Raw genomic sequence first — 27500 nt, 5'->3', positions numbered from 1 at the left:
TAACTCTATCGAGAATAAGGTTTATTTTCAAAATGGAACGTTTTTTTTTAATGAGGAGGAGGTTGGAATTTTACCCATACTGCGCATCGGACAGGTCCAGTCGAAAAACAATGCCTATGCAGATTTTTTTTTTTTTTTTTTTTTTTTTGGGGGGGGGGGGGGTAAGAGGTGTATTATGGGATTTCTGCAAGTAGTGAATGCCCAGAATGTTTCACCCGGCAATGAAGGCTGTGGTTGTACATCACAATAATTTTTTATTATTATTATTATTGCAATTCATAAAGAAATTTCAAGTGAAAATGTTTGAAATTACAAATAGCCCAGCTCAAAATAGACCTTTTTATTATACAAACACCAATAAAATACCAAGTGAGCTTTTGCGCGAAAACATGATATCTTCACACATGAAAAAACCGTTATCTTCACATGCGAAAAGATCACTGTTGCTATGGTTACATATGATAATCGCGCTCTTCGATGCCTTTGGTGAAGTGATTTAGTATTTCATTGGTGTTTATACAATAAATAGAATATTACATGGCCGCGCAGAGATACGAAATTTCTCTTCTCGTGTTAAAAAATATTTCCTTCGTTCGCTGCGCTCACCGGTGAAATATTTTTAACACCCGAAGAGAAAATTCATATTTTCACACGGCCATGTAATATCCTCTATGTAAGGCAAATATAAATTAACTTCCATGGGAAGCATTCTGTACAAACAATAAAACATGTCAATTACTTCACTCCTGCCAGCGACTTATTTTGGAAGCCTGGAGTAGCTTTTTATCAAATGCATGACTTTTCAGAACAGAACCAGCTTTTTAGAATAAACAGATGCAGTAAACACATACATAGAAGAACAAGTGGATCAAGAACACCAGACTGAAATTTGGCCAATTAACTTAAAGCACCATATAGATAAGAACAAATTTAGCCTGATAAATGAAACATGTTCTTAATATAATGGGAAAGGAAAACAGAATAAGGAAACAATACAATTATTTTTTCATTTGTTTAGAAAAGCTGACTAGCTAGTATTGTGTGGCCCTGCTTATTGCCTTGGACGTGGTTGTTCAACTCCTGGATCTGTCGACAAAATCCTAACACATTCAAATGGTTGTTTTAGCTGGTGCACCTGTGGCTGAAGTCCTCGATGTATCAAATGAAATATTGGTTTTCTCATATAAACCAATTTCTTCTTTTATAACATCATAATATTAATTTGTCAACTAATTAAAACGGTCCTTTGCCAGTTCACTTTCAACCTCTTTTTAAAAGTGTGACGTGTCTCTTAAGAAAATTATTTTATTTTTAGTTAATACAAAGTAGCACAATTTCACTTTCCATTGAAACAGAAAATTTCCTTCAGTCCAAAAAATCTTTACTCATCTAACAAAATGAGATTATTGTGAACTTGCACTGGCAATGTTTAAAGACTCTTTAAAGCAGCTCCTAAGATAGCTAGTTTAACATCAGTCTTTTGTCCTTAAATTCTCATTAATTTTTCTAACAACTGGCTTGTCAGATAATAAATCAATATCAACTCTTAAATGCAAGGGTCATATCGCCATAAAATATTTTGTTTGCCATTGTTCTTCATCTCGTAACGTTGACTGAACTGTGTGAGTTTCAGAGACAAGAAAATCCTGAATCCTAACTTTTCTTGGTGTTGTATGCAATACCAAGAGAGAAATATAAAATGACATTCAGTCAACCATTACTGGTTTAACCTTTTCCTGCCTGCGAATGAGATTTGTAGATTTTACTCTATCTGAAGCAAGACCATTTTACTCAACAATGGGGGCTGCTTTAGGGGTGAACGAGTTTAACATAGAATTTAAGTTTAAAAAATCCAAAAAAATGGTTTCCAAACAAAAGAGTGCGTGATAAAATTCATAAAAACAAGGTATACAAAAACTCTTGATTTTTACATTTTAGACGCTTGGTTAAAAATTGTTGAAATATTTCGACATGCACCTTAGGAATTTTTACTTTTATGCGTAAACGCGTCAGGTGATGGTAGGCTGAAAATACTTCATTGGATTGGGAAAACTCAGAGAAAATCACTTCAACAGTTTGTAAATATGGCAAACATCTTCAAATTGCCAGCATCATTCAATAAACTTATAATATTACATGACTTGTATACTCAGGGGTTTCAATAAGCTTTGAAGTAGACGCCTGGGCTAGTCAAAATAAGCGGTGTTCACTCTGGTGATGAGACAAATTTCTGACAACATAGATGGCAGAATACCACCCGTAACAGGCTTGTAACGAACCCCTGCGTATTATTATTATTAGTATTATTATTATTATTATTATTATTATTATTATTACTATTATTATTTTAACATTCAGAGTCTGTCTGTGCACCATGTCATCAAACATTGATAACACTCCTAAAGCTTTGTTGCCCATACTAATTACATGACTCCACGTACATCTGCATGAGTTATAAATGGAATGCAAGAATTTTTTTTTATGCTTCACAAAATAAGCCACACTCATGTGATGATACATGTTTCCGAAGCCACTCATGAGCAAAGCGGTCATCTCTACACCTTGGGAAGAATAGTGCTGCACCTGTTAAAATACAGTAATTTTTAAAATAAAAGAAGGGTTATAAAGTTTGCATACCAAATTAGTTGTATTTAAAATAAAAAAAAGAACCAATTAGAAAATCATCGTCATCATCACCGAGTTCACGAATTTAAGTTCACTCAAGCAGCTACGCAAAATAGGCTATTGTAACTCACGCGTCATGCGCAGCAGACTTCATGGTTGGTAGCATGAGGGTGGCCATCTGTCAAGGATGGTGCCTACTATTGTTATTGCAAATACGTTCTGCACATCTCGAGATACTCGGATTTCCTACGGTGCTTATTAATAACAGCAGGTGCTCTTGGTGTCCAAAAAGAAAATTGGGGGTAACCACGCATTTTTCAGAGATAATTAAGCTTCAATTTGGAAAAGAACGCCATGCATTGCTTTGTATTTTTAAGCTTTTTACAAAGATTCTTCATAAATTATCTTCGAAAAATGCACGGTTACCCCCAATTTTCTTTTTGGATTTCAATAACACTTGATAAGATCTGCTTTTCCCGCATATTCAGTAAACCGCGCAAAAATTCCTTTGAATCAGTAGGCACCATCCTTAAATAAATTCTCTGTGGACTTGTAATGGGAACACACAAGAATCTGTACAAAATAACATAGGGAAGAGAGATTGCTACAGGAACATCTAGTGGACTCACAAACTGTTTTATCTCATTCAAAATTTTTATGGCTTCAATTTCTATCATAATTCTAGGTAGCCAATCTAGAGATTGCTACAGGAACATCTAGTGGACTCACAAACTGTTTTATCTCATTCAAAATTTTTATGGCTCCAATTTCTATCATAATTCTAGGTAGCTGGTAAGCATTTGAGAAAAAATGATTCCATTTATCACATACTAAAAATGATGATTTTCGAAATAGCAAAACAAAAGTACGGTTTAAAATCCCACCTTCATCATGCTTTTTCTGATGCCGTTTCAGCTTTCCTGGTGCATCAAAGCAAGCTAAACAGCCTCTCTCTGAACACCTACATTTGTAATAATGATGATAGCATTACCAGTAATTTTGATTGTACCATACAAATTCAAAAGACTGAAATGAAAAACACTATAACATGTCGGCAATTTGCATATTACTCTTGCATAGATTGACACTTGGTGGTCATGATGGTCACAGTGGTCGTAGTGGTCACAGTAGTTGTGGTGGTCGTGGTGGTCACAGTAGTTGTGGTGGTCGTAGTGGTCACAGTAGTTTGTGGTGGTCGTGGTGGTCACAGTAGTTGTGGTGGTCATGGTGGTCACAGTAGTCATGGTGGTCACAGTAGTTGTGGTGGTCACAGTAGTTGTGGTGGTTGTGGTGGTCACAGTAGTTGTGGTGGTCATGGTTTTCACAGTGGTTGAGGTGGTCACAGTAGTTGTGGACTGGTCACAGTAGTTGTGGTGATAAGTCGGGAAGAGGAAAGACGACTCTGCCAGCCGCCTCGACATTCTTTGATTTGCTGCTCATCCAAAGAAATGGATGAGTCAGTCCAGTTGCGATTTGTCAAACCTGTTTTTTTTATTTTTGCGCATGATCAATCTCCATGATAAATATTTTTAAACTGGCGTGGCAATTTTCAACTTTCTAATTAAATTAATTAACTAAAATTGTAATTATGATTATTTTATCTATTTATCTGTTTGTTTCCTACTCTAAATTGTACTTTAACTATGAACTGAGCAAATAAAATCATACTGTATTCTATTCTCAATCACATACGTCACTATTTAGTAGTTCTAAAAATAGAAATAAACGGAAAGTGTTGACTCAAGGGTACAATACAGATGGAAGCTCCAGGTAACAGACTCCTGGTTCCATTTATTATCTGGCTTTCCCTCGTGAAATACCTTTTTGCTAATTTTCTAAGGAGACTGATAGGAGTCGTTTACGAGTAACCATTCTTGTTGGCCTTTTTCCTTGACTGACACAAATGTTGCACTGTTTGTAGTTAGAGGCAGCTACAAAATCTTAGCTCTAATTAAACAGCTTTAAACTGATGGTTAGCCTTAATTTTCAGCCGCCTCCTCCATTCGCTAAGTCACTAGGGACTTGACTCAAGGATAAAATACAGATGGAAGCTCCGGGTAATGGACTCCTGGTTCCATTTATTATCTGACCGTTGTAAAGCTGGCTCATTACATATTATAGAGTGTGTAATTACTCAACAGAATATTGTATTTCTGCTTGGTCAATGATGAATGCATGAATAGGTTATAAAGTGCAGTACGAAAGTTGCTATGGAAACAGCAATGTGGTAATTTGAACACTTGTGATGTTTTAAAAAATAAAATAATTTCAAAACTCCACTTGAATGCATATATAACAAATGCACTTGCATTCATATGATTGCCTATACAGGTTACATTTATCCCAAAAATAATGTACTTCTTGCGATGATCAACAAATAATAAATAAAAGTCCTAAGACAAATAAGAGACTTTAGTCACCTTTATCAACAACATTAAACTAACCTGAAAGGTTTTTCACTGGTGTGAGTCAACTGATGGATTTTCAATTGACTGCACCTCTTAAACTCAACATTGCATCCTTCAAAGGGACACTGTTAAGGATGCAAGGCAGATAATAACAGTTACTATGATTATATCTGGCACTGCAGAAAAGACGATGACTGAAACACCTGGTAACAGACAATTTTGCAAAGCAATAATAAAAACTGGTTAAATCAACTCCCACTCACTAACTACCGGTAGTCTGCGAGCAAGCTTTCCTTGGGGGGGGTGGGGGAGGAGGGGGCGGAGGAGACAGCTTGCAATGATCTCTCCCTAATGCTCCCTGTGGCTTCCGGCTGTCTGAGCTGTCAAAATTTCGCCAATCAGCACAAACCGGAAATCTCATGTAAACATGTGAAAGACACAAGTAAGGATGCAAAATTCACCCCAAAACATACTCCAAAAACATGTTTTGGGCGAAAACTACCGAGATTCGTGGAAGTCAATTGCCACAGAAAATTTGTTTCTTCCATCAAACAAGAAAGGGCACGATTCAAGTAGCAACTTTGGCACACGCATTGCAAAAGACAGGAATCATCGCTAAAAAAACCCCCCTCACTTTCTGAGATTCTGCCTACCGTGTGCTACAAAAATATGAAAGACCTGCAAAGGTTTCAGCCTTATTGTAGCGTTTTTTTGGAAGAATTTACCTGTGCCAATACACTTTTTGGGTTTGGGTCATCTGGCAGCAAGTGAAAGTGGCCAAGGGGCAAAACAGATGTGAGAGTGTCAGGTGAAGAGGAAAACATTGCCCTTCTGAAAAATATTGCCTTTAAAAAGTGGCAAACCATTGCTAACACGATTTTAAGTCACTTGGACTTGTACATGTAGCTGTTGCAGTTATTTTTTTTTTTTTTTAACTAGGTTTTTTTTATCAACTGTCTAAAAAAGGGATTTTCCCTTTTTGGAGGTGTAGTTAAAAAACAGGGGCTTGGTTTTTTACGGGGTTTAAAGAAGAATGAGACATTCCTCTTCTCCGTTCTACTTCTCCTACACTGTACCCCTACATGTACCTCATCTTCCCCATTGCTCCTATCCTAACAAATTTATGCTCCTAGCCCTTCATTTCTTCAAGGACTTATGTTTACCTTGAATGGCCGATTGTGGGAGCGCTTGACATGCCGTTTACAATAATGCTTGGATGTAAATACCAAGTTGCATTCATGACACCTAAGAATAAAAGAAAAAGTAATTACAACGTTTATAGAACAAATAAAGCCACATTATTCACACTGTTGATTCTTGTTATTCACAAACCCTTCTGATCTGATCTGAAGCCTTTATCGTTCCATCTCGGAACATTATAAGGCCACTGACAAAGTCCCTCCAGTCCTCTCTGTCCCTGGACAGGTGTTCAAGCTGGTGCCAAGAGAGACCTCTCGACTGGATGGTGTGGTCTGTGTCTCTCCTCCAGCTGTTACACGGTCTTCCTCTATGTCTACTTCCCTGTGGGTTCCAACCAAGGGCTTGTTGAGTAATGCAGTCCTTCGATCTCCTAAGTGGACATTCCAGGCTGCAATTGTTATGCATTGTTTTGGAGAAAGGAGGTATCCGTTCTGACTGGCTTTCCCTACCCAATGTCAATCATAATACGTTCCTACAAGACAGCTGGTGTGTGTTTGATGCTTTGTCTGTGTTTCTGTAACAGTAGCATTTTTTACTTGGTGGGGTTGTTAGCCCCACGCTAAACCCCCAATAACCTGGAGGGCCAGTGTATTTTCTGTCAAGGTGCCTTCCCTTAGCCATGGGTTCCGGTTATTAAGGCACTGGAGTCTCGCCTTCACCATTGCCACTCAGCTGTAGCACATTGCTACATTACCAGGGTTACGACAAGGACATGTGTCATCTGATTTGCTGGCAGAGCCTATGATGTTGGTGTGCATTTCTTAGCATTTGTAAAGCGCACCTGATGGCCCTAGTGCGCTTCACTGAGACAAACCATTGGGGGTGTAAATCTATCTATACTTTACTAGCCCCTGTAACTAGCAAAAGGCAGGCATAGCTGACACTTCAATCCATGAAAACTTCAATGTCTGTCTGAACTGTTTAAGTGTGCTTCCAAATACAATGTATCTGCAAAACAGGGAACTGGCAGAAAAAGGGTGTCACTAAGCAGTCACTTTTATTAATGATCAACTTACTTGAATTGTTTTTCTCCTCCATGAGACAGTAAATGTCTTTTCAGATGGACAGCTCTGATAAAAGATTTCTTGCACCCTTCATGGGGACATACACAAGGTCTCTGAGAACAAACAAAATCACTACCTCAATTAACGACTGAAGAGAATTTAAAGTACAATGTACCATATTTACCCGTGTATAAGTCGATCCCGTGTATGAGTCGACCCCCCCCCCCATTTTTGATGGCAAAAAAAGCAATTTCTTAATTTATTTGTTAAATGTTACTGGGACACTAATCTTGTATTCTTCGATTTCTGGAAATGTGGATACACAAAAAAATCAGGGCCTCAAGCACTTACTGGTTAAATGTGGTTCAGCAGTTGTTGTATATGCGGGCATTTTCTCCTTGAGTTTCGAAAAAGTTCTCAGAAAATAGAACGTGTATTACCTCAAACTAACCTGTTTCGTTGTTCAACAATAAAGGGCTTTAGAGGATAAGCACAACATCACAGAAGCAGGAGTCAATCTTTGAAAATAACTTGCGAACGATGCGAAAATGTGCAATGTTTAACTGGGCCTTGAGTTATCATTTCTCACATGACAAACAAAACAAAACAAAACTCATAAACCAAACAATACGAAGTTTGCAAAAGCATTTAAATCAGGCAGGTTTGTATAAAGAATAAAAAACAATCATTCCAACCAGCATTTTTACGCAGCACGAGTGACAATGCTTGCATGCAAACACGAGGTATTGTGCCAGGTTACTGAGCCGTTGAACGATCACGTTTATTTAGAGAAACAGAATGTCTTTTAAAGCTTTCCACCTTTGGAATGAAAATTTCCAGTGTCTATTCATATTTGTGCTTGTGAGTATCTTCAACATTTAGCTTTGGACAAATCCTTTTTCATTTCAACTGGAATTGCTTACATTCATTTTGAAGTCTTTTGTCAGCTTTTGTCCACTGCGTTTGTTATGCCCAAGACAACATTATTATGTTAATTTTGAATAAATTACTTAGCTGGAACTTGGTTCAAAATCTTTGACCCATGTATAAGTCGAGGGCGATTTTTGCAGGTTCTTTTGAGGTCATAAAAGGTTGACTTATACACGGGTAAATACGGTATGTGTGACACGATTACCAAGTCAAACAATGCATAAAAGAGAAGGAGAAGTATCCACCTTGTTTCTTTAGCAAACCAAATAGCTTGCTCATAGTTCTCTTCCAACTCTTTAAACTCCATGTCCCTGGCTTTCTATCAACCCATGGGATACAGCAGGCAGCTATTATGCGAAATACTTTCCCATGTCTATGCATGGCTGATGCGATTTTGTGAAACTCAAATTTTTTTTGAGGTTTCTCTTCTCCTCAAATTCTTTGATTGCACTCATGTGATAAGACAGCCACGTTGGTGCCTAAACAATAGAAAAAGGAACCTCCAGTTTTGCATAATAACAGAATACATTTTCTCTATTGTTCTTTGCCCCAACATGGCCACTGTGACGTCTGGCGCAATCAAAGAATAGCCCTTTTTTGCAGATACGGCGGCCATTTTGATTTCTACTGTTTCAAATAGCTATTATGGGATGGACAAAAATTCACCAAACGCCACGCCAAAACCATCAGCGGACATGTTCTTATCATGAAAATTTGGTTTGATTCTTCGGCATAGAAAATTGATGCTGATGTCATCACATTTTGTTTCGGCAGATCGGAAAGAACCACTGTTGATAAAGTGGGCGTTCATCAAATAACTACACCTGTGTCAAAATAGGGCAGAATAATATATAATGTGGCAGAATAAAAGATATACATAACAGGGAAAGCGGAACCGGCGTATCCGCCCATACTTTGAATGTCAATTAATATTGCGCGCGAAAACGTACCTGGTACGTTTCACCATGCATGCCAGTGGGTGATTTAATCAAATCAAATGCAATGCGGCCATTAAATTAGACATATTTCACGGAAAAAAGAGTCATACCTCGCCTGTGTGCATTCTCTTATGCTCTGCGAGCCTTTTTTCTTTTCCAAATTCTTTCCCGCAACCTCGGAAGTCACACACGTACAACTTTCGGGCGGCCATTCTGTTTATGTTTGGGTTTGTTTATGTGACCGCTGACCAAAGAATGAAACTTCCCATGATTCTTCACTTCTAAATGAGTCTGCTCAGATTAGGTTGAATTTGAGAGGAAATGGCTGATCAACACAAATTAGTCAACGATCAAAAACACATGTGTCGAGAACAGCAAATGCCAAGAGACGACTTCATCTCGTTCGCTCAAGCGAATGCAAACTATTGTTATCAATTGTCATTGTGGTGGTGGAGTGTTTGCAATCAACATCGGAACAACCCGTTCTTGGTCGCAAATCAGGGTTGCGAATGTTTGGAGAGAAGTACTGGAAATATGACTACAGATGAGGGTTACAATTCCTGCCCGGATAGGAACAGGGAGGATAATATGTTAGGGGCTCATGGATATGACTGGAATTATGCCTGCAAAGACTGTCCTCAGCCAGACATGTACAATTTTGTGAGTTCCCACTGGTCTATACCAAGCCATGAGCATTTAAGTACTGATCGAAACGTCCTTAACGAGCATCTTCATAGCATGATAATTCAGCAAAATGATTCTCATGAATTAAGTGAAGTAGAAGTTGCTGCATCAGGTGATGTTCTCAACGTCAGTAATGATGATGATGATGATGATGATGATGATGATGACGTGGAAATTGATGATGACTTCAGAAAATTTTTAGAACAATCTGAGAGGCATAGACAAGAAAGGGACAAGAGTGAGTCATGTTTTAGATGTTAATTTGCATCTTGCAAAATCTTTTACAAAATACATCTTGTAGCATTCCCACAAGGTCTTTTGGAAATAAGGTGTCCCAGGCCAATACAGCGTGTGCAGCAAACATTGATTTTGATATTATCCAAATGTCAGGATCAATAAATTATCGCAGAGAAACATTCAAATTTGCTGTCACCAAAATTTGGGAAGAGATTCCTACTAAAGATATTTAAACTCAAAGTACTGTTGTATCTTCCTGTTTCAAGAAACAGCACAACAGAATTCTGCTGTACTTCTGAAATTAACTAATCAACACAATTACATGACTGTATAAATAATAATTCTCTTAGGATATGCCATGGCTCTTAACATACCCTACCAGGGAACAGTCTATTAAAGGTGGTCAGCTTGAAAGTTATAGTCCTTCAAACCAATGACACCCAGGAAGATAGTCATCGGTTTTCTTTGTTCAGTTATGAAAAAGGAACGGATTACAGACGGATTCTGTCAATTTGTTAGTCTTCTATAAAGGTCGTGCTAATTTCTTTTCTCTACAAAATTATTACATGTAAGTGGACTGGCCTGTCACAATGTTTTGACTTTTTTTAGGGAAACAAGAAGCCTTGGACACAACAGATGATTACATTGAAGGTAGTATAATTATTTCAATAGTGATATGCCAGTTGTTCTAATTTCAAGTTTGCGACATGCAGATTTCTTTGCTTCCTGCTAAGATCTCACCTCATCTGCTAATCGAATCCTTCTCTTCACAATTTGATGCTAATGAATCATCAGCAGGGCTCAAGACTAACGGTAGCTAACTAGCCACGGGCTAGTAAAATCTCAGTTTTGGCTAGTAGATTTTGAAGTTTCACTAGCCATTTGGGCTAGTAAAACTGTGAAGCAATGGAGTTCTGCACGGTAACAAAAATGCGCATCTCAAGGTACTCAGATTTTCTTTGGGTGGTGCTTATTTAAGACAGGGATTTTTTTGTGTGGTTTAATACTGTGTGGAGAAATCATAACTTAGGAAAATGCTCGTGGAATCCGAAAAGAAAATTGGGGATAACCGCACATTTTTCAGAGATGATGAAGCTTGAATTTGGGAAAGAAGCTTTTTACAAATATAATTGCTTGATTATCTTAAGTTTGAAAAATGTGTGGTCACCCCCAATTTTCTTTTTGGATTTCAATGACACTCGTTAAGATCAGCTCTTCCCACATATTCAATAAAGTGCGCAAAAATACCTTTGAATTAGTAGGCATCGCCCTTAATTTCTGTATTTCTAGACACGAATGATGTAGAAATTGGGGAGAAGAGCAAGGGGTCACTTCATTAGGCTCATCAAAATTGGCATCCATTTCTGGACTTGATTCCTGGATCTGCTTGCTTCACAGATGAATGATAATAATTGTTTTTTTTTTTATTGTGTTTTCTTTGTTTAAACAGTTGGTTCAGCCCATTTGAAGACAACCACTTGTGCTCCATCAGAACAACCTGGTGCAAAGAGAAAGGAGGAGATGAAAGCCCTTTATGGAAAGCATGTGTCTACGATAATGTCACTGGAAGCATCACTTCAACTGAACTATGACAAAAACTGTGATATAAGACAACCAGTGTTCTGGCCCAGCATACCTCTAAAATTTTGATTTTCCTTGTCTTGTCAGTTTTGTGTACAGTAGCTGTAAGTAGTTTCATAAGGTTGTATGTAGTGGCGGTTATTAGTGAAATGACTTGAAGCAAGAGAATTGTCTCTTTTCTGGGTATTTCATATTTTGTTCTTAGTATTGCACGAGGAGAGGCATGCATTGGACGTTCGCAGTATCTCTTCGTCCTGGCAGAGATTCTGGTATGATCTGGAGGGGTTCTGTTTGTTTTAAGATAGCAAAAGTTGCAGTTATCAGCTCCTCTCACCAGTTTATTGTATGTCAAATGCTCTTTCTCACATACATGTAGTGTCCCAGAGTTAAACAATCCCTTAGGCAAGCTCTCTTGTTTTTTTAGGTGTATCACTTAACATAAGGGTATGTTTTTTGGTTTCAAGTATTCTGCAAAATTAGTTGCAAGAGTATTTTAAGCTGGTGGGGAAAACCCTCGTTTCACAGACTTTTATAAAGTGTCCAGTCGTTTTATCGCTGCTTGCCATTACACGCCCAGATTGGCCTCCTTTAGGGGTTAAATTCAAAATTTCCGACGAGCATCCCCTTCTGTTCCATATGGGAATCCCCCCCACCCTGGGGTATAAGCGCCCTGATGGAAGCGAGGATGCTGGTGACCCTGCTTTGATACACACCTTTGAGCTTTTCTATTGTTAATATAGACTAATAGGCCATTTTACAGTTCTTTGCTCAGCGACCTAGCCTATGAATGGTGCGACCTCATGATGCAAAACTTGTCTTTTCATTCTTAACACTAGCAAGATATCGGGACCTAAGTAATCTGTTAAGATCACCGATCGTTTCACATGTACCTCCGCAAATGTCATTTATTGCATAACTTGTACACTTTAAGTTCTTTTCCCTTCCTTTTTCCTTCTTTTTTAAACTGAAATAGCTTTGTATCATGGTGTCACGCAAGGTGTCAATTCAGAAATTCAAAATCCTGTGTTTTCGTAACGAAAGACGTCACGGAACTGAAACTTGAAAAAATATTTATTTCTGGGTCATCTTCAATCTCCTTTAGATAAAAATTAAGAAGACCGTGCGATTTTGATTTCAGAATTTGATGACGTCATTGTGAAAACAATCTATTGTTTTCTTTCTTCTCTCGAGTGGGGTCCAGAATAGCCTGAGATCATGCCCTCTCCCTATTATCCCTCTATCAGTCTCTCAGAACAAAGAAAAGTATGCCTGATCGCAGGTTAGGTCCAGAAGAAAGTCCAGTTGGGGGTCCAGTTTTGTACCGGCCTCGCCCAAGACCTATTAAAATCCCCCTTCAATTCCACGCATGAACAGTCGTTAAATTACCGCAAGCATTATTGAACATTTCCCTTCCAGCTAGGCAGCATTTCTACAATTTAGATAAACTAGTATGTATTATACTACCAAACATGATAAAAATCGGAAGACCCGCAAAAATTTATTTCGATTTTTGATGGACACTTATTGACCTTCAGCAGCTGCGCGTCTTAAAAATTATCTGCAAAAGCTTTTTCGGGAGAATGGAGTTCTGCACGACGGTCTGGTCTGCAGCTTTCCGTTTTTAAACACGTGGATGGCTGAATGTTGATAGCGCTTATGACTTATCCGATGGTATCTTTTGAACAACCAAGGCCTGAAGGTTATTTTGTAAGGATCATTTCTACACAACCACTCCAAGTGTTCTGTTTTTCCGTGAAAGACGCTTTAGCTTGTCCACGCAACCCCATTCTCCTCACCAAACCCTCGCATCGTGTAAAGAAGAGAAACGACGAAATGAACAGTGCCAAAATGACCAAAATGTTGAATTTAGGACCGTTTCTAAGAAAGAACGTCTTAGAGCCCACGGTTCCTTGATTACAGCGGTAATACCATTAAAATCCAACATGGCGGGTGCCAACCCGAATATACTACTCGATTCAGTGCGGTTCATTTTGAGCAATTGGACAGCGTTGCAACTCGCCGTTGAGCATGGATTTGGCGGAGCAGATGGCCGAGAAAAGGCCGAATGGTTAGTTAGTGTGGTTGACCAAGTTTTGCGCGAAAATGGTCAGTATCATTTGTTTTTTTGTTTCGAAAATTCTGCTTCCTTGAACTTGAATCTTCTGACACGTGCTCGGTTCGATTGGAACCATTTTTAACATATTGAGTGCGAATCTGACATTAGAAAGATCCATATCCAGTGCAAATTAAGGCTAGATTACAGAATACCCGTCCACTTAAATTTCGCCTCAAAAGGCTGCCACCGCAGTCCCACAGTCATAACTCGTTCTTTAATCTACGCTGGAACGAGGTATGACTGTGGGTGTGGGACTGTAGTCTGCGAGCGCAGACGTATCTCCGGCAGAGAAACGAGAAACGACTGTGTTCGCAGGCTAGTGGGATTGTGATGGCAGCCTTTTGAGGTTAAATGTAAGTTGTCTGCGGACCACGGTGACAGTACATTTTACACCTTGAAATTGTAATATTCATATTCGTTCGATGGGACTGTGGACCACGGTGGCAGTCCGTTTTACTGCTTCGACATAACATTCATGTTCTTCGACTACAGGTCTGCGGACCGCGGTGGCAGTACCTCTTTACTGCTTGAAGTCATAATATTCATATTCATCAAATACAGGACCACAGTGACAAGGTTAAATAGTAACACTTAATTGAGCCTTTAATGAAAATCGTATATATCCCCAAATTCTATTTAAAGCTTGCCCTGATTGATTGATAAATAAGCAAAAAATAATTTTGAGATCAGAAACATGATAAATGTGATATTAGCAAAAAACACTGTGGATTGCCTATGCCCAACCCCAGGAGCGTGATTTGCAGAGCTCTGCAGAAAATGCACAGAGAACCTGGGATACCTACTCGATTAGTTTACCAACTATTTACATGTAGGTGTCCCAAACTCTACACACAACAACAAAATTAATATTTAGTATCTTACTGTTCTTTCCTCTCTCTTTTATTGTTACAAAGGAATAATTTGTAAATTAATGTGATTCTTTTCAATTCTACAATATGTTTTACATGTATATCCACGATTTTGTTGCAACACTACTGTATAAATCATCCTAACTTTTATGAACATAATTTATTTTGTGTGAGTTAAATAAAATTTGACTTGACTTGACTTGATCTGGAACCCAGGCAATTCACTACTTGCACAAATCCCATAGTACACCTCTTTTACCCCCAAAATATCTGCAATGGTTATGCAAAAGTCTTGGGGAATAAGAGAGGTGTATTATGGGATTATGCAAGTAGTGAATTAGAAAAAGGGAGAGCTTGTGGGTGCTGAGCAAACTTCTGCTTGAAATTAAATTCTTAGTAGTGTAGCCTTGTATTCTCAGATTTCAAGATTCTTTTTGGAAATTACTGCCTCTTTTGTAAGCTCGTGGAAGTACCTCTCTTGATGTACATGTATGACCCTGTAAAGATCTTCACATGACGTGAAGGTGGCCATGCTGGTGTTCCTAAACAGTGTTATGGGGGCCATGATGTTGCTCCTAAGTAATCCTCTGGGAATTGAGCTCTATCATTATGTAAATGTTTGCTTGTGTTTCGGTGGAAAGACAAGGTTACTGCATTTGTAGACTGTCTTACCTTTATACTGTAATTAATTTGAACTGAATAATTTTCTCTTGATACAGATACCATAGAAGTATATGAATTAGAAGATTACATTGGTGAGATCTTATTTAATGAATTTAACACAATGGCTGAAGATGGAAGCTTGCACCAAGTAAGGATTGCCTAACAAGGAAAGGATTACAGTACAATGTACCACCAAAAAGAAAAATCCTTTTTTTTCTTGGATTTCAAAACTATGTTAACTAAGCACTAACTAACCAAAGATTTAAGTTCTGATTTTAAAAAGACACATACAATGTATTTATTTTAACTGGAATTTTCTTATTTATTGGTCCGCCATTACTAATTTTAAAATCTTGAGAGAGCTGGGTCGAGGAGAAAGTGACGTCAAAGACTCGCTAGTTTAAGAATGCAATGCGTGTGTACCCAGCTGAATTAATATGCAGCACGGGAGTTTCGGCTTTCAGACTTTAAACCAGTGTTTTGCATATATAATAAATTGCGTTTACAAGCTGAAATTTTAAGCTAGTGAGTAAATGACGTCATTTTCTCTAGATCCAAGCCTCTTGAGGTCCAAACGGTCAGTTTTGAACTTGAGTAATGGCGGACCGTGAAATCCAAAACTTACATGTACACTCAAAATAAACAACCTTTGGATAAAATTCAAAGCTCAAAATTTTGCCAACTACAATTGTAGGTGTTAAGTGAATACGCTTTCAAAATCTGAACAAAAAAAAGAAAATGATTTTTTGATCATAGTACCACTTTAACAAAGTTAGCTTTTTCGCTAATAATATTGTTCTAAATAAAATGTATATATGTGTTTTAACTTATTTTTGAAGTGCGGGTTATAGACAAGATAAAGAAGTGATCCTCACACTTACATGTCCATGTGTCTGGATGATTTGTCAGAGCAGTTGTCTCTAATGTACACACCTGAAAAATTCTGGTGGCTTTAACAGGATTTGAACACATGACATCTGCAATGCCAGTGCAATTAAGGATCAAAAATTTTGGATTTATCAATGGAGTTGGTAAATTGGCCACCATACAGAGATTCTGAAAGCTGACGTTTCGAACGTTAGCCCTTCACCAGAGCGAAGGGCTAACAAAGGGCTAACACTCGAAACGTCGGCTTTTGGAATCTCTGTACAGTGGCCAATTTACATTATCAACTCCATTGATAAAACCAAAATTCTTGTATACTACTTCCCCACCAACGCAGCCCCATAATTTCTTTAGAAACCACTTCCTTCAATCAAGGATAAGTCTACCAACTGAGCTATGAAGGCACTCGGTTGAGAGCTGGTCAATTTGTTGGGGTCATGTGTTCCTGTGGAAGGACTTGATGAAAGAAATGTGTATAATTTTATATATATATCCTTTTTTTTTTTGAAGGGTGAGTTATAGATGAAATAGAGAAGTGATCCTTTCACTTATACTGAACTTACAGTATACTGATTTTTGTAGACACCTGAAAAATTTAGGTGGCCTCAACAGGATTGAAACCCTTGACCTCTGCAATGCCAGTGCAATGCTCTACCAACAGTACTGAGCTATGAAGAGCGGGTTAATTTGTTGGGCTCGTGTGTTGGGCTTTCCGTTGAAGTTACCTGAATTTTTCAGGTGTCTTTAAGAGACAATAAGTATTGATCATATTTGCATTCTCAGTATTGGACTGGAACTAGCTCACAATGGAGGCTAATGGGGGGGGGGGGGGGAACTTTTCAAATGCAAATACTTTAAATACTGAGAGTACAAATGTGATATATTATTGCTCATATTGTCCAGATAACTGCGAGGATCACTTCTCCATTTCAAATAATTTTATTGTTCTAGTATTCCCTTTCATCTGAAATACAGTGACTCATTATTTGTGGAATAAGAATTCCAAAGTTTTGTAGGGTGAGAATTGTTTTGATTTTTGTTTTTACCTGCAAGGTTGTCCAGAACTTATGCGACTATCATAGGCTTTGGAAAGAGGGAAATGTAGAACAGATCCGGCAACAAATAAGTTCACCCCTAGTAAAACAACTGCCTAAATTTGTAAAAGAAGAAGCTTCTGAAAATGGCAGTGATCCTAGTGATAATGACAGCGATGATGGTGATGTCGAGGAGACAGGTGCGCAAGCCTTTTGTAATGGCTATCGTGAGGTAATGTAGTTTTAGTTATAAGGTGCATTTGATCATATTCAGATGTTAATTTGCACCTAATAAGTAATAAATTATCATCATCATCATCATTATTATTATTAAAAAAGGAGGGTTTGTGGCACAAAGGCATGATGGTGTACGAAACCTACTGACATCATTCATCACCAAAGTTTGTAAGAATGTGGAGGCGGAGCCACGCCTCTTACCTCTTGACAACGAACGGATGCATCTTAGAAGCGCAGTTACCAGCTCAGAGGCACGTTTAGACATCAAGGCGGGAGATTTCTGGTCTAGAGGAGTTACAGCATTTTTCGACGTAAGGGTCACGCATGTTAACTCCAAATGTAACCAGAGCAAGCCGACATCCGAAGTCTTTAAAGATCAAGAAGAGGAGAAAAAGCGGAAATATCAGCAACGAGTGCTTGAGGTTGAGATGGGATCCTTTACACCCTTGGTTTTCGGAACGAACGGTGGGATGGGAAATGAGTGCCAACGATTTCTTAAGCACTTAGCAGACAAGTTAGTACAGAAGGACGGTGAGCCCTATAACAACGTCATTAATTGGCTCAGAACTGTCATCTCATTTGAACTCTTAAGATCAGTACATGCGTGCGTAAGAGGGTCCCGAGTACCTTTCCGGAATATAGGAGACTCTCTTGACGATTGCCGGATTAATGTCGCCACCGCCGGCATTTAAATTTTTAATTTAATTTGAGTTTTATCATTATCATTATTATTATTATTTATTTTTACCAGATACAGGTAAGATTCAAGTTTGTATGAAAGAGTGCTCAATAAAGTTTGTTATTATTACTATTATTATTGTTATTATTATTATTTTCTTTTTTTGAAGTTTTAAAACAGAGAAATACTTAATTGCTTGTAAATTTATAGTTCTTACCTTTTGGAGATATTTTAATGTTTGTAAATATTTTTATCATGGAAATAAAGTGATGACAATAATAATTATTATTATTATTATTATTATTATTGTTTTACTTCTTACTTGTAAATAGCAATTTGCTTGGAATATGTTAATAAAGGGATTATATATTATTATTATTATTATTATTATTATTATTATTATTATTATTATTATTATTATTATTATTATTATTATGAATGGTACCTTTTACTTTGATGTTTTACCAGTAACCCAGTGACACCTGGGAGTGAGACTTAAGGACAGTGCCAACTAATTCAAAGGTATTTTTGCGCAGTTTACCGAATATGCAGGAAAAGTAGATCTTATCAAGTGTTATTGAAATCCAAAAAGAAAATCATGGGTAACCATGCATTCTTAGAAGATAATTAATCAACAATATTTGTAAAAACCTTGAAAATACAAAGCAATGTATGGCATTCTTTTCAAAATTGAAGGTTAATTATCTCTGATTAATGCGTGGTTACCCCCAATTTTCTTTTTGGATACCAAGATCACTTGCAAAGTTCTGCTTTCTCTGCATAGTTTTAAACTGCACAAAAAATATCCCTGTATTAGTAAGCACCACCCATAGGAAACCCAAGTATCTCGAGATGTGTAGAACGTATGCACAATAACAATAGTAGGCACCGTCCTTAATAGATTTTACTCTGTCTAACGCCAGATGAAATTACTCGTCGTTGAGGGAGTGGGCCAGAAATCAATGGCTTAACAAACTCTACATCCTCTCAAAAGCTATGTCCCCTTTACTTTTGACTCCTTTGAGCGAGACTTTAATGGTAAGTAGGTGATTTTACTCTTCAATTGGGGGCTGGTTCAGGGGTAGAGTAGTTAACAACCTCTGCATCCAATCAAGAACTTATGTCCCTTAGAACCCCCCTCTCCTTATAGTGACACTTACAGATTTTATTCTGTTTAACATCAGAGAAATAGATTTTGGGGGAGAGAAATGATGGCCAGAAATATGTCCCTGTTCACAAGCGGAGGATCAGACGATTTTACTGATCAATATGGGCTGGTTCACCAGTAGGAGTGAAATAGTCAAGGACAAAGCTTATGGCAAATTTAAGCGTTGCTCATGATCAGACTTTCTGTAATGGATCGGTTTATTTACATGTTGAAGGGTCGTATGATCTGATCATCTTGTCATATTATTTCATCTCAGATTTTTACCCTTTTGCCTTTTCACAACATGACTTTCCTGATTTGTGGGAAGTAAATTTTACATCTGTTACAAACATCTCAAACTAAGTTCCTGCAGGCCAGATCATCAACAGCTATCCCAACTCTGCTTGGAAGTATTGGACATTTATATCTTGCAAAATATTTATTTCCATATTGACGAATCATTAAATTCTTCAGGTTTGCATTATATATCCCTTGTGTGGATATCAGTGATATTCCTTCTTAACAGTTTGAACCTTGTGTGCATTTAATCTTAGGATTATGGCAACAGTAGTACAACACTGAATCAAAGACTTGGTCAGCTTCACACTTCAGAAAATGGCACCCCTCAACATCTCAACAACTCGACAACAGAGATGGGAGGTCAGTGTTAACTCAAAAAATAAAATTATATTCAGCTGCAATCTTGTTTCCATGGCTGTCCTCTGTAGTCTGTGTAGTCCTCTGTAGTTCTGGTATGGTCTGGTCACATGTCTGCAACAATTAAAGGTATTGGGGGGGGGGGGGGGATCCCTTCATTGCAGTGAAGTCAATGGCAACAGTTAAATGGCCCTTTCCCCTTTGTTACTCACGTGACCAGATCATACCAGGATCTGTCTCTCTCTCTTATTCCTTGGATTGAAAGAAAACAAGGTTGCGTAGGCATGGCTGGTGTGCCATTATATTTATGCTTTCAAGGGTTCTACCTTATGGTGTTTGTTTGTTGTTTTGTTTTTGTTTTTGTTTTTTCAGAAACTTCGTGTGGTGATTCACAGATGCAAACCGATGAAGAAGAAGAAGGGTGGGAAATTGTACGGAGATCAAAAAGGCGTTAATTAAAAACGACTTCGAAAACCCATTCTGTGTCTTGTAAGCGATTATTTAGCTGGAGGAACGCATTAAATGAACAGATAATGTACTTTCAGCCAAAACATTGAAGACAGAGAGAACACAAAGAGTCGACTTACATAACAAGATATTGAAAATTGTTCGCCACATTTCGTCGTAATATACATGTACGCTTGGCGAGAAGTACTTTAACATGGAGTCTGGACTCCTGAAAAAAATGGATGAACCGAGTCGGCTTTAAGCAAAGTTCCGTTACCCGAAGTGAATTAATACGTAAGGTGGCTTACTACAGTTTTCCGAAGAAAAAGATCAAGATCTTTAAATCTGTGTTAGGCCCGTTTCAAACGTCGAACTTTTCATGTGCCGAACCTAATCATTAGAAAAGTTCGACGTATGAATCAATTAGGTTGGACAGATTTGTATTTGGGGTGACCCCCCGTCATGACCGACCCTTCTCGTGTGCCGAACCTAATGCATATGTTACTTTAATGAATTTTTCGATATAACTGCGCTGATGATTGGTTAGTAGAGAGAAGTGACACTTCACCACGTGTGCTGTGTGAAGAGAAATCAGAAAAGGGTAACGACCGTTGGGCACGTTCTCGAGAAACTGGCTGGAACATTCTGAAACTAGACAGCTCACAACGGTTGACTTCCAATTTGCTTTAACGCTATTTGAACTAAAATTCACGGTGTGCATTCGCATCTCAATGTGATCGCAATTTTCTTGAATATAAAAAAAAACAGCATATAAAGCTGTTAATTACGTTCCACCTTAGCGAGTAAATTATCAAAGTAACTATTTTGGCTTTTTGTACTGAAGCGAAATGGGATGGAATGGAAATGAGTCGTTTCAAACCTCTTTCACCAGTTCATTTCCTTATTTTAACTGTTGAAATTGGTATTTGTTTACTCCATGCAAGATTTAGGTTCGACACATGAAAAGTTTGAAGTCTGAATCAACCTTCGAACTGCATCATTTGGGTAGACCCAGATAGGTATTAGGTTCGGCACATGAAAAGTTCGACGTTTGGACCGGGCCTTAAACAGCTTCCTGGAAAGTACATGTAGCTTTTAGCTACATTATGTAAGTACGACTACTACCACTACCACTACCACTACCACTTCTTAAGAGGCAGGATGTCTCTGCTTAAGGGTTATTCACTGCAATAGACCTTTTTCCCGATACGGAAACTCAAAGGTTTCGTCGTTTTGTTAAAAATATACATAACAAATAAATGCAAATTAGGGGAAAATGCCACTGTAAATATAGTGACCGAGCTCCTGGAGTGGGGACTGAAAACTAGACATTTCAAAGGCCTTTTTCTCAAAACCTAGGAGTACGACCAAATTTTGGGAATTAGTAAACAAGATGAAGACGAAACCGTCAACATTTTTTTAAAAAAATCTATCGGACAGTTTTTCAGTTATTATCAAATAGACGAAAATCGACGTTTTTGCCATTTGCGGAAAAACCTGTTTGACAGATTTCTATACATGATTACTTTTTCTCGCTAAGGAAAATCCTGAAATTTTATGGTGGGGTCGTACACCTATTGCCCGTGTTTTCTGAGACAACAGGAATCAGCGAATAACTTTAGTAATCCTGATTTCAGACACCAGAGAGCAAAACTGTGCTTATGTAGACGCCTGTATTCTCATTATTTCATCACTTGGCTTTCCGAGTGTTGGCTATATCTTAATCTACTTTAAAACGATCAGAAAACTGTGCAGTAAAGAACGATAACTTAACCTCGTGGTTTATTTTATTTTATTTTTATCACTGTTGTCTATTCTGTATTTCCGGTTCGCTAAGAAACATGGTGGATTGATTTACTTTGCTGTAGCGACGCAAACATCTTCCGAAAAATCCCAGTTCTTCCTGATTTATTTCGTGCTTTTAAGCCAAAAACACCACATGGCTAAGCCTTTAATCTCTTTGGTACAGTCTTGGGACCAAACCATTGCAATGTAGTGTCAGGTGAATCGTGCATCCCTCAACGTGGTGAATCATTCCGCCAAAGCTTATTCAAACATAACACGGGTACACTTTTCAGTCAACAGATGCAAATTATAATTCGCTTGTCAACGCTATCAATTTAACTCAAATACGGTGTTTTTGACAACTGGATAAATAGGAACTTTGATGATGGTTGACCTTGTAGAAGACGCTAAACGCTTTGTTTGTAAGACCCTTTTTTATGTTTCATATACAGTAAACACCCGCATATAAGAACACTTTTTTTCAGGTTTAAGGCTTATCGTGTTCTTATTTGATGGGTACTTAGTGAGAAATCAGCCTGAAAGTGTTCTTAAAATTGGTTTCAGAAATACTTCAAATTATATATTACTATCTAGGTTTAATTAACACACAATGCTGTTTTGTAAGAGATTTTATATAGTTTGTAATGGTCCTGAACACCAAAGTACTTTGATATAAGTTTATACTGTACTGTGTTGTTTCCTTATCTTAATACCCTTTCCCTTAATTGATGATTAAGAACATGTTATATTTATCAGGCTGAATTTGTTCTTATTTATATGGTGATTTATTGGCCAAATTTCAGCCTGATGTTCTTAATCCACTTGTTCTTTTATGCGGGTGTTTACTGTATTTCACTCTTCGATGTAAGCAGAAGTCAAAGCAGCTTCAATGAACGTTTACTTCATATGAAAACTGTCAAGCATTTTTTCGCTCTTTTCATTACCGATTTTGCATGATTTTCCTTTTACTCTTGAGTTTAAAATCTGTTTAAATTTTTCCTTCGGTTAACTTGTGTGACTCCAACATTCATTTTTAAGTCTACCAAATCATGGATCTGATCTGAGTTTTTGAGCACCGATCGCTCGACAACGTTTACTAAAGGCGCAAGATCCAACAAAAGGTAGCTCCTTGTACTTACTTAAATTGTTACCCGTAACTTCAGCCTGTACATGAGTTTCAAAGAAAGTGCCTCTATCGTGGCTTGGAACGACCCTGCGGATGTAATTAATGTTCCCTGGGCCTGTTCCTCAAAGGTCCCGAAACTTTTCGGGCCTATTTCGGGTGCCACAATTCCCTTTATATCAGGGTCGTAACGAGGTATATTTTTTCATAACTGATCCCGTATTTTTTACCGAAATTTTGATCCCTGATCCAAAAAACATTGAGAATTTTGATCCCTCATCCCGCAAAAATTTGTCAAGTCTGATCCCTGATCCCGAAATCATGGGTTGTGGTCCCAGATCCCGGAGCTGTGATCCCTGATCCCACCCCTAAAAACGTTGTTGATCCCTGATCCCATATACCTCGTTACGACCCTGCTTTATATGTTCGCAACGCCGAAATTCTAAGCCATCAAACTTCGCAATCCTCTTTGTTTTTCTTACATGAAAAACGTGTCAAAGGATTAGTTTTTCAAACTAAGAGATTGCAGTTTGACGACTGGCTTTTCAGGCCCGCGAAAATTTATCGGGACTGTCCAGAAACAGGCCCCGGGTTTGTCTAGTAATTCGTTCCGCCGACGAAACTTTCTGCAATTCTTTTAAAATTCTCGCTCTTGTTGTCGGTAACAAATAGAAAGAAGAACTGTTAAAGGAATTCCTGTAACCGTTTTAACGATTTAACGATTACTGTTGTAATACAGTTGCCATCGTTGTCCAGTGTCGATATGACGAGATTCAATTTAGCCTGTGACCTGCAAATCAGGACATCATGTTAAACCCAAGCACCGAACTCGCAATGATAAGTTTCAAAACTTTTTAAATTGCTACCGACCGACCGAAGGATGCTTTCAAGTCTTAAACGTGTTTATTATCACAACGTGGCGTATTCCATTCTTAATAATTGTACACATATCCCCCGCGATCAGAAAATTCTTCATACAATCTACTCCCTATTCACGTCTTCATCCGGGTGCCGACTTGCAATCTCATTGTCTCTTTCCTGATGATAGTTGTAGTGAACGATTTACGGTTAATCCGAGATCATTATTCCGAGTATACAACGGATATAGAGAGAGAAATTCAAGTTATTGCCTCATCAATGCCTTCAGTATGGGTGGCATTTCAACATATATGTGGTGGTAATTTAAAAAAATACCAATGGCAAAGTACATCTCGGGTGACTTTCAAGAATCTGCATAGATCTGCGGATCATGAGGTGTAAACAAAGGATGAGCAAGTTTTCGTGTAATGCTCTTTGTCAGAAACGAGTCAACATTTATTTTGACTCTTGCCGAGTAGTAGTTATGGTTATTTGTAATTAACAAAGATTTAGCATCTAGCATCTTATAACTGAAATGCACGGTTGCTTATGTTTTTCTTTCCTAAAATAATCCGCGGCAGTGTTCACAGCACTGAAAATGAAAATTTAGTCATAGGTTCATGAAGTTTGAATACGTTACAAAACAGTTGTTCATTAAACCAAAATTAGGAAGAGCCACAAACCGCACTTGCCCTCGTATTAACATATTAAGAAGCTGTTTATCAGTTCTTCTCAAACATAGGTTAATCCCTGAACTTTCTTTATTCAGTCAATAGCAATTATCATATCAACAATGAAAAGAGTATCGCTTTCAGAGATCGTTTAAGAACAATCATTCCAGGTTGTCATTTTACAATAGAAAATATATTTTTCTACAGATTATTGAGTGTCCTTTCATTATGGATACTTCTTTTCTGACTCTAACCTAACAAGATACTAAATTGCGTGGGCGAATCAAAAGTGTTTAAAAGGCGAATTCGGCGAAAGTACTGCTGTAGTGTATCTCTTTTTCGGTTAGAGTGTTAACCGAAGTGTGGGACAATTGAAGTCCGAAGAATTGCTATGAAAAAAGTAGCATCTCGTGCATCATAACGAGGTCCTTGGCAAACAAAACTCTAACGTGTTTTTAACGAACTGGGTCGTGTTTGACTGTTTTGAGACTCGAGAGTAAACACTCTGTTCAGAATTGAAGTGAATATTTGCTCACAACTTCGAAAATTTATGCATTTTTGGAGCATAAAAGAGAGTGGCTTGTGGGTTAAAAATCATTGGTTCCAGGAGCCATAATCTCAACGCAGAAAGAACAAGATGAAGTTCAAGAACGCTTTGGTTTTGACCTTACTTCTTCAAATCGTACTGCCCCCCATTGCAGGTAAAGCGTTTAACATCGAGATCAAGATTTAAGCTTTTGCAAAGCTCTTTACAATTCTTTGCCGGATTTGATTAAATAAACGATACGACGGTCGTTCAAAATGTTTATCTTCACTAGCCTCTTCCATGAAAGAAAATTACTGACAATAATCTGCATGTATATCATTTCTCATTTACAGTGGCTCGTACTGGGGAAAGATTGAGCATAAGGCTCTACAATCGGGACTTTCAACCCCCGTTTTCTGAAGTGCAGCAAATGCTAAAGAAAGCTGATCTTGAGAGCCATGGTTACAAAAAAGAAGTTATTGTCACAGCGATGAAAGGACTCGGAAGTGACTTCAGGGATATTGAAGTAAGTCAGTACCAAATTGGTTATTAGGACGATCGATCAATTCCAAAGAAAAGAATTTTTGCGCGAGACAAATTTCAAAATGAATTTCTTTTCTCGTTATAACTCATCATAATATTAATGATACATGGCAGCTTTTATTCATAAAACAAATCCTTCGCTTTTTGATTTTTTTTAAGGAATCACAAGTTTACTACAAAATAGTAAAATGCTCTGAAAGTCCTCAGATTGAACAAGAACTAAACAGCTTGATGCCTGGTAAGTCGAAGCTCGTCTCTAAAATGGGATTTGACAAATAAAAAACGACGAAGAATTACATGTTATTCCTCTTCCACAGCCCGATAATTAAGCCAAAAGATTTCTTTTCTTTGATTCTTCAAGGTGCTTTTGGAAATGAAGTAGCTGCTAAACTCGAGCAGGAAATTCAGCGCAGGGAGATAAACACACTGGGAGAATGCAGAGCCGGTCTTACAGTTGTTCAAAAAATGCGACGCAGAAACAAAAGATTAGCACCTTTTGTGGCAGGCGTACTGTACGGAGCAGGGGTGGCAGTCGGGACAGCTGTGGTAGAAGTTATAATCGACGCAATAAAAGACGACGACGACGGCGATGACGACGAGAAGCGGCGGTGACGTCCCGAAGAAACGAAGCTGATCTCTCAGTAAATCCCAAACGCACGCATGCTTGAGTTTTGGTGTTACATTGTTTGGGGATGAAATAAAAGTGCAATTATCGGCAAAATTCGGTGGTCTGATTTATTTCTGAATGCAGTCTAAGCTAGAATAAAGTAGTTGGTAATTTTCACTCCATCTCGGCTTTACCATAACCATCACGTATCTACTTCGATAAATAAGTGGCAAATGCAATTATTATTTTACAGTCTGTATGTATATGCATAGGACAGTGCGACTCAGTGTTTAGGGCGTGTGCCTCCAGGGTTCAAGATTTTTCGCCAGGCAACCAAGACCCACTGCGAAATCCACATGGCACATTTCCACCTCCTGCCCCTCTACCACGTAAAAGGTTACCCGGCTCTTCTAACTTGGCCTCGAAAACAAGCGGCGAATTTAAAATAGTTGGTAAACGATGATAAAAATCGAAATATACTCATGCTTGAAACAAGTCTTTATCAAATGCTGTCAGTTATTGGCTGCGAGCATGCGTTTGAACTCCCAGATTGTGAAAATGTCTTAAATTTAATGAGTGCAGAACCGATGGTAAATGTCGAAGAGGGGAATTATTTCCGGGGATAGTCACTCGGGAATACTCGGAAAAATCCGAGTGTTCTTCTCGGGAGTCAAACCCTATGACCTTCCGGTTACTCTTTTGGATTTATTAATGGATCTTCTCTAAAAGAAAAGGGGCAAGTGATCCTTGCTCTTTTCCGTTGGAGAACGTGTGTCTATATAAGAGACAACTTGTGTCTATGAGAAAAAACTGGTGTCTATAATAAACAAATGTCTCTCAGGGACCGGTTGCTTGAAGCCTGGTTAGCGCTAACCGTTAGTTAAGAGGTATCAAAACCTATCGGTTTCCATGGTCTTTAACGCTGGTTAGCGCACAGAACCATGCTTCGAGCAACCCGAGCCAGCAAAGTCACCCGTTCCAGGGGGGTGGCTCAGTCATCAGGATTCGAACCCATGACCTCTCAGCGACCTCTGCGATGCTGAGTG

The 27500-nt window shown here is 38.2% G+C and overlaps 4 protein-coding genes across 4 annotated transcripts; 3 read left to right on the top strand and 1 right to left on the bottom strand.

Moving 5' to 3' along the window:
• Window positions 1-234: 234 nt before the first annotated feature.
• On the bottom strand, window positions 235-9327 carry LOC138015802 (transcription factor IIIA-like). The gene is made up of 6 exons (XM_068862911.1): window positions 9216-9327; window positions 7250-7350; window positions 6197-6278; window positions 5070-5158; window positions 3510-3586; window positions 235-2583 (listed from the first exon to the last, which is right to left on the bottom strand). The coding sequence occupies exons 1-6, from the start codon at window positions 9315-9317 to the stop codon at window positions 2480-2482; spliced, it is 555 nt and encodes a 184-aa protein (XP_068719012.1). The 5' UTR covers window positions 9318-9327; the 3' UTR covers window positions 235-2479.
• A 55-nt stretch (window positions 9328-9382) lies between these two features.
• LOC138016986 (uncharacterized) lies at window positions 9383-11772 on the top strand. Its single transcript, XM_068864180.1, has 3 exons — window positions 9383-10027; window positions 10636-10677; window positions 11477-11772. The coding sequence occupies exons 1-3, from the start codon at window positions 9427-9429 to the stop codon at window positions 11674-11676; spliced, it is 843 nt and encodes a 280-aa protein (XP_068720281.1). The 5' UTR covers window positions 9383-9426; the 3' UTR covers window positions 11677-11772.
• Window positions 11773-11908: 136 nt separating this feature from the next.
• On the top strand, window positions 11909-22114 carry LOC138016987 (pre-rRNA-processing protein TSR2 homolog). The gene is made up of 5 exons (XM_068864181.1): window positions 11909-13713; window positions 15312-15403; window positions 17194-17406; window positions 19792-19897; window positions 20267-22114. Exons 1-5 carry the CDS (start codon window positions 13551-13553, stop codon window positions 20347-20349), a joined length of 657 nt encoding a protein of 218 aa, XP_068720282.1. The 5' UTR covers window positions 11909-13550; the 3' UTR covers window positions 20350-22114.
• Window positions 22115-25345: 3231 nt separating this feature from the next.
• LOC138015509 (uncharacterized) lies at window positions 25346-26568 on the top strand. Its single transcript, XM_068862574.1, has 4 exons — window positions 25346-25479; window positions 25658-25830; window positions 26007-26085; window positions 26209-26568. The coding sequence occupies exons 1-4, from the start codon at window positions 25416-25418 to the stop codon at window positions 26457-26459; spliced, it is 567 nt and encodes a 188-aa protein (XP_068718675.1). The 5' UTR covers window positions 25346-25415; the 3' UTR covers window positions 26460-26568.
• Window positions 26569-27500: the final 932 nt, after the last annotated feature.

This window comes from Montipora capricornis, chromosome 9, assembly GCF_036669925.1.
Source record: "Montipora capricornis isolate CH-2021 chromosome 9, ASM3666992v2, whole genome shotgun sequence".
NCBI lineage: Eukaryota > Metazoa > Cnidaria > Anthozoa > Scleractinia > Acroporidae > Montipora > Montipora capricornis.
This window is presented reverse-complemented; position numbering and strand designations above follow the sequence as displayed.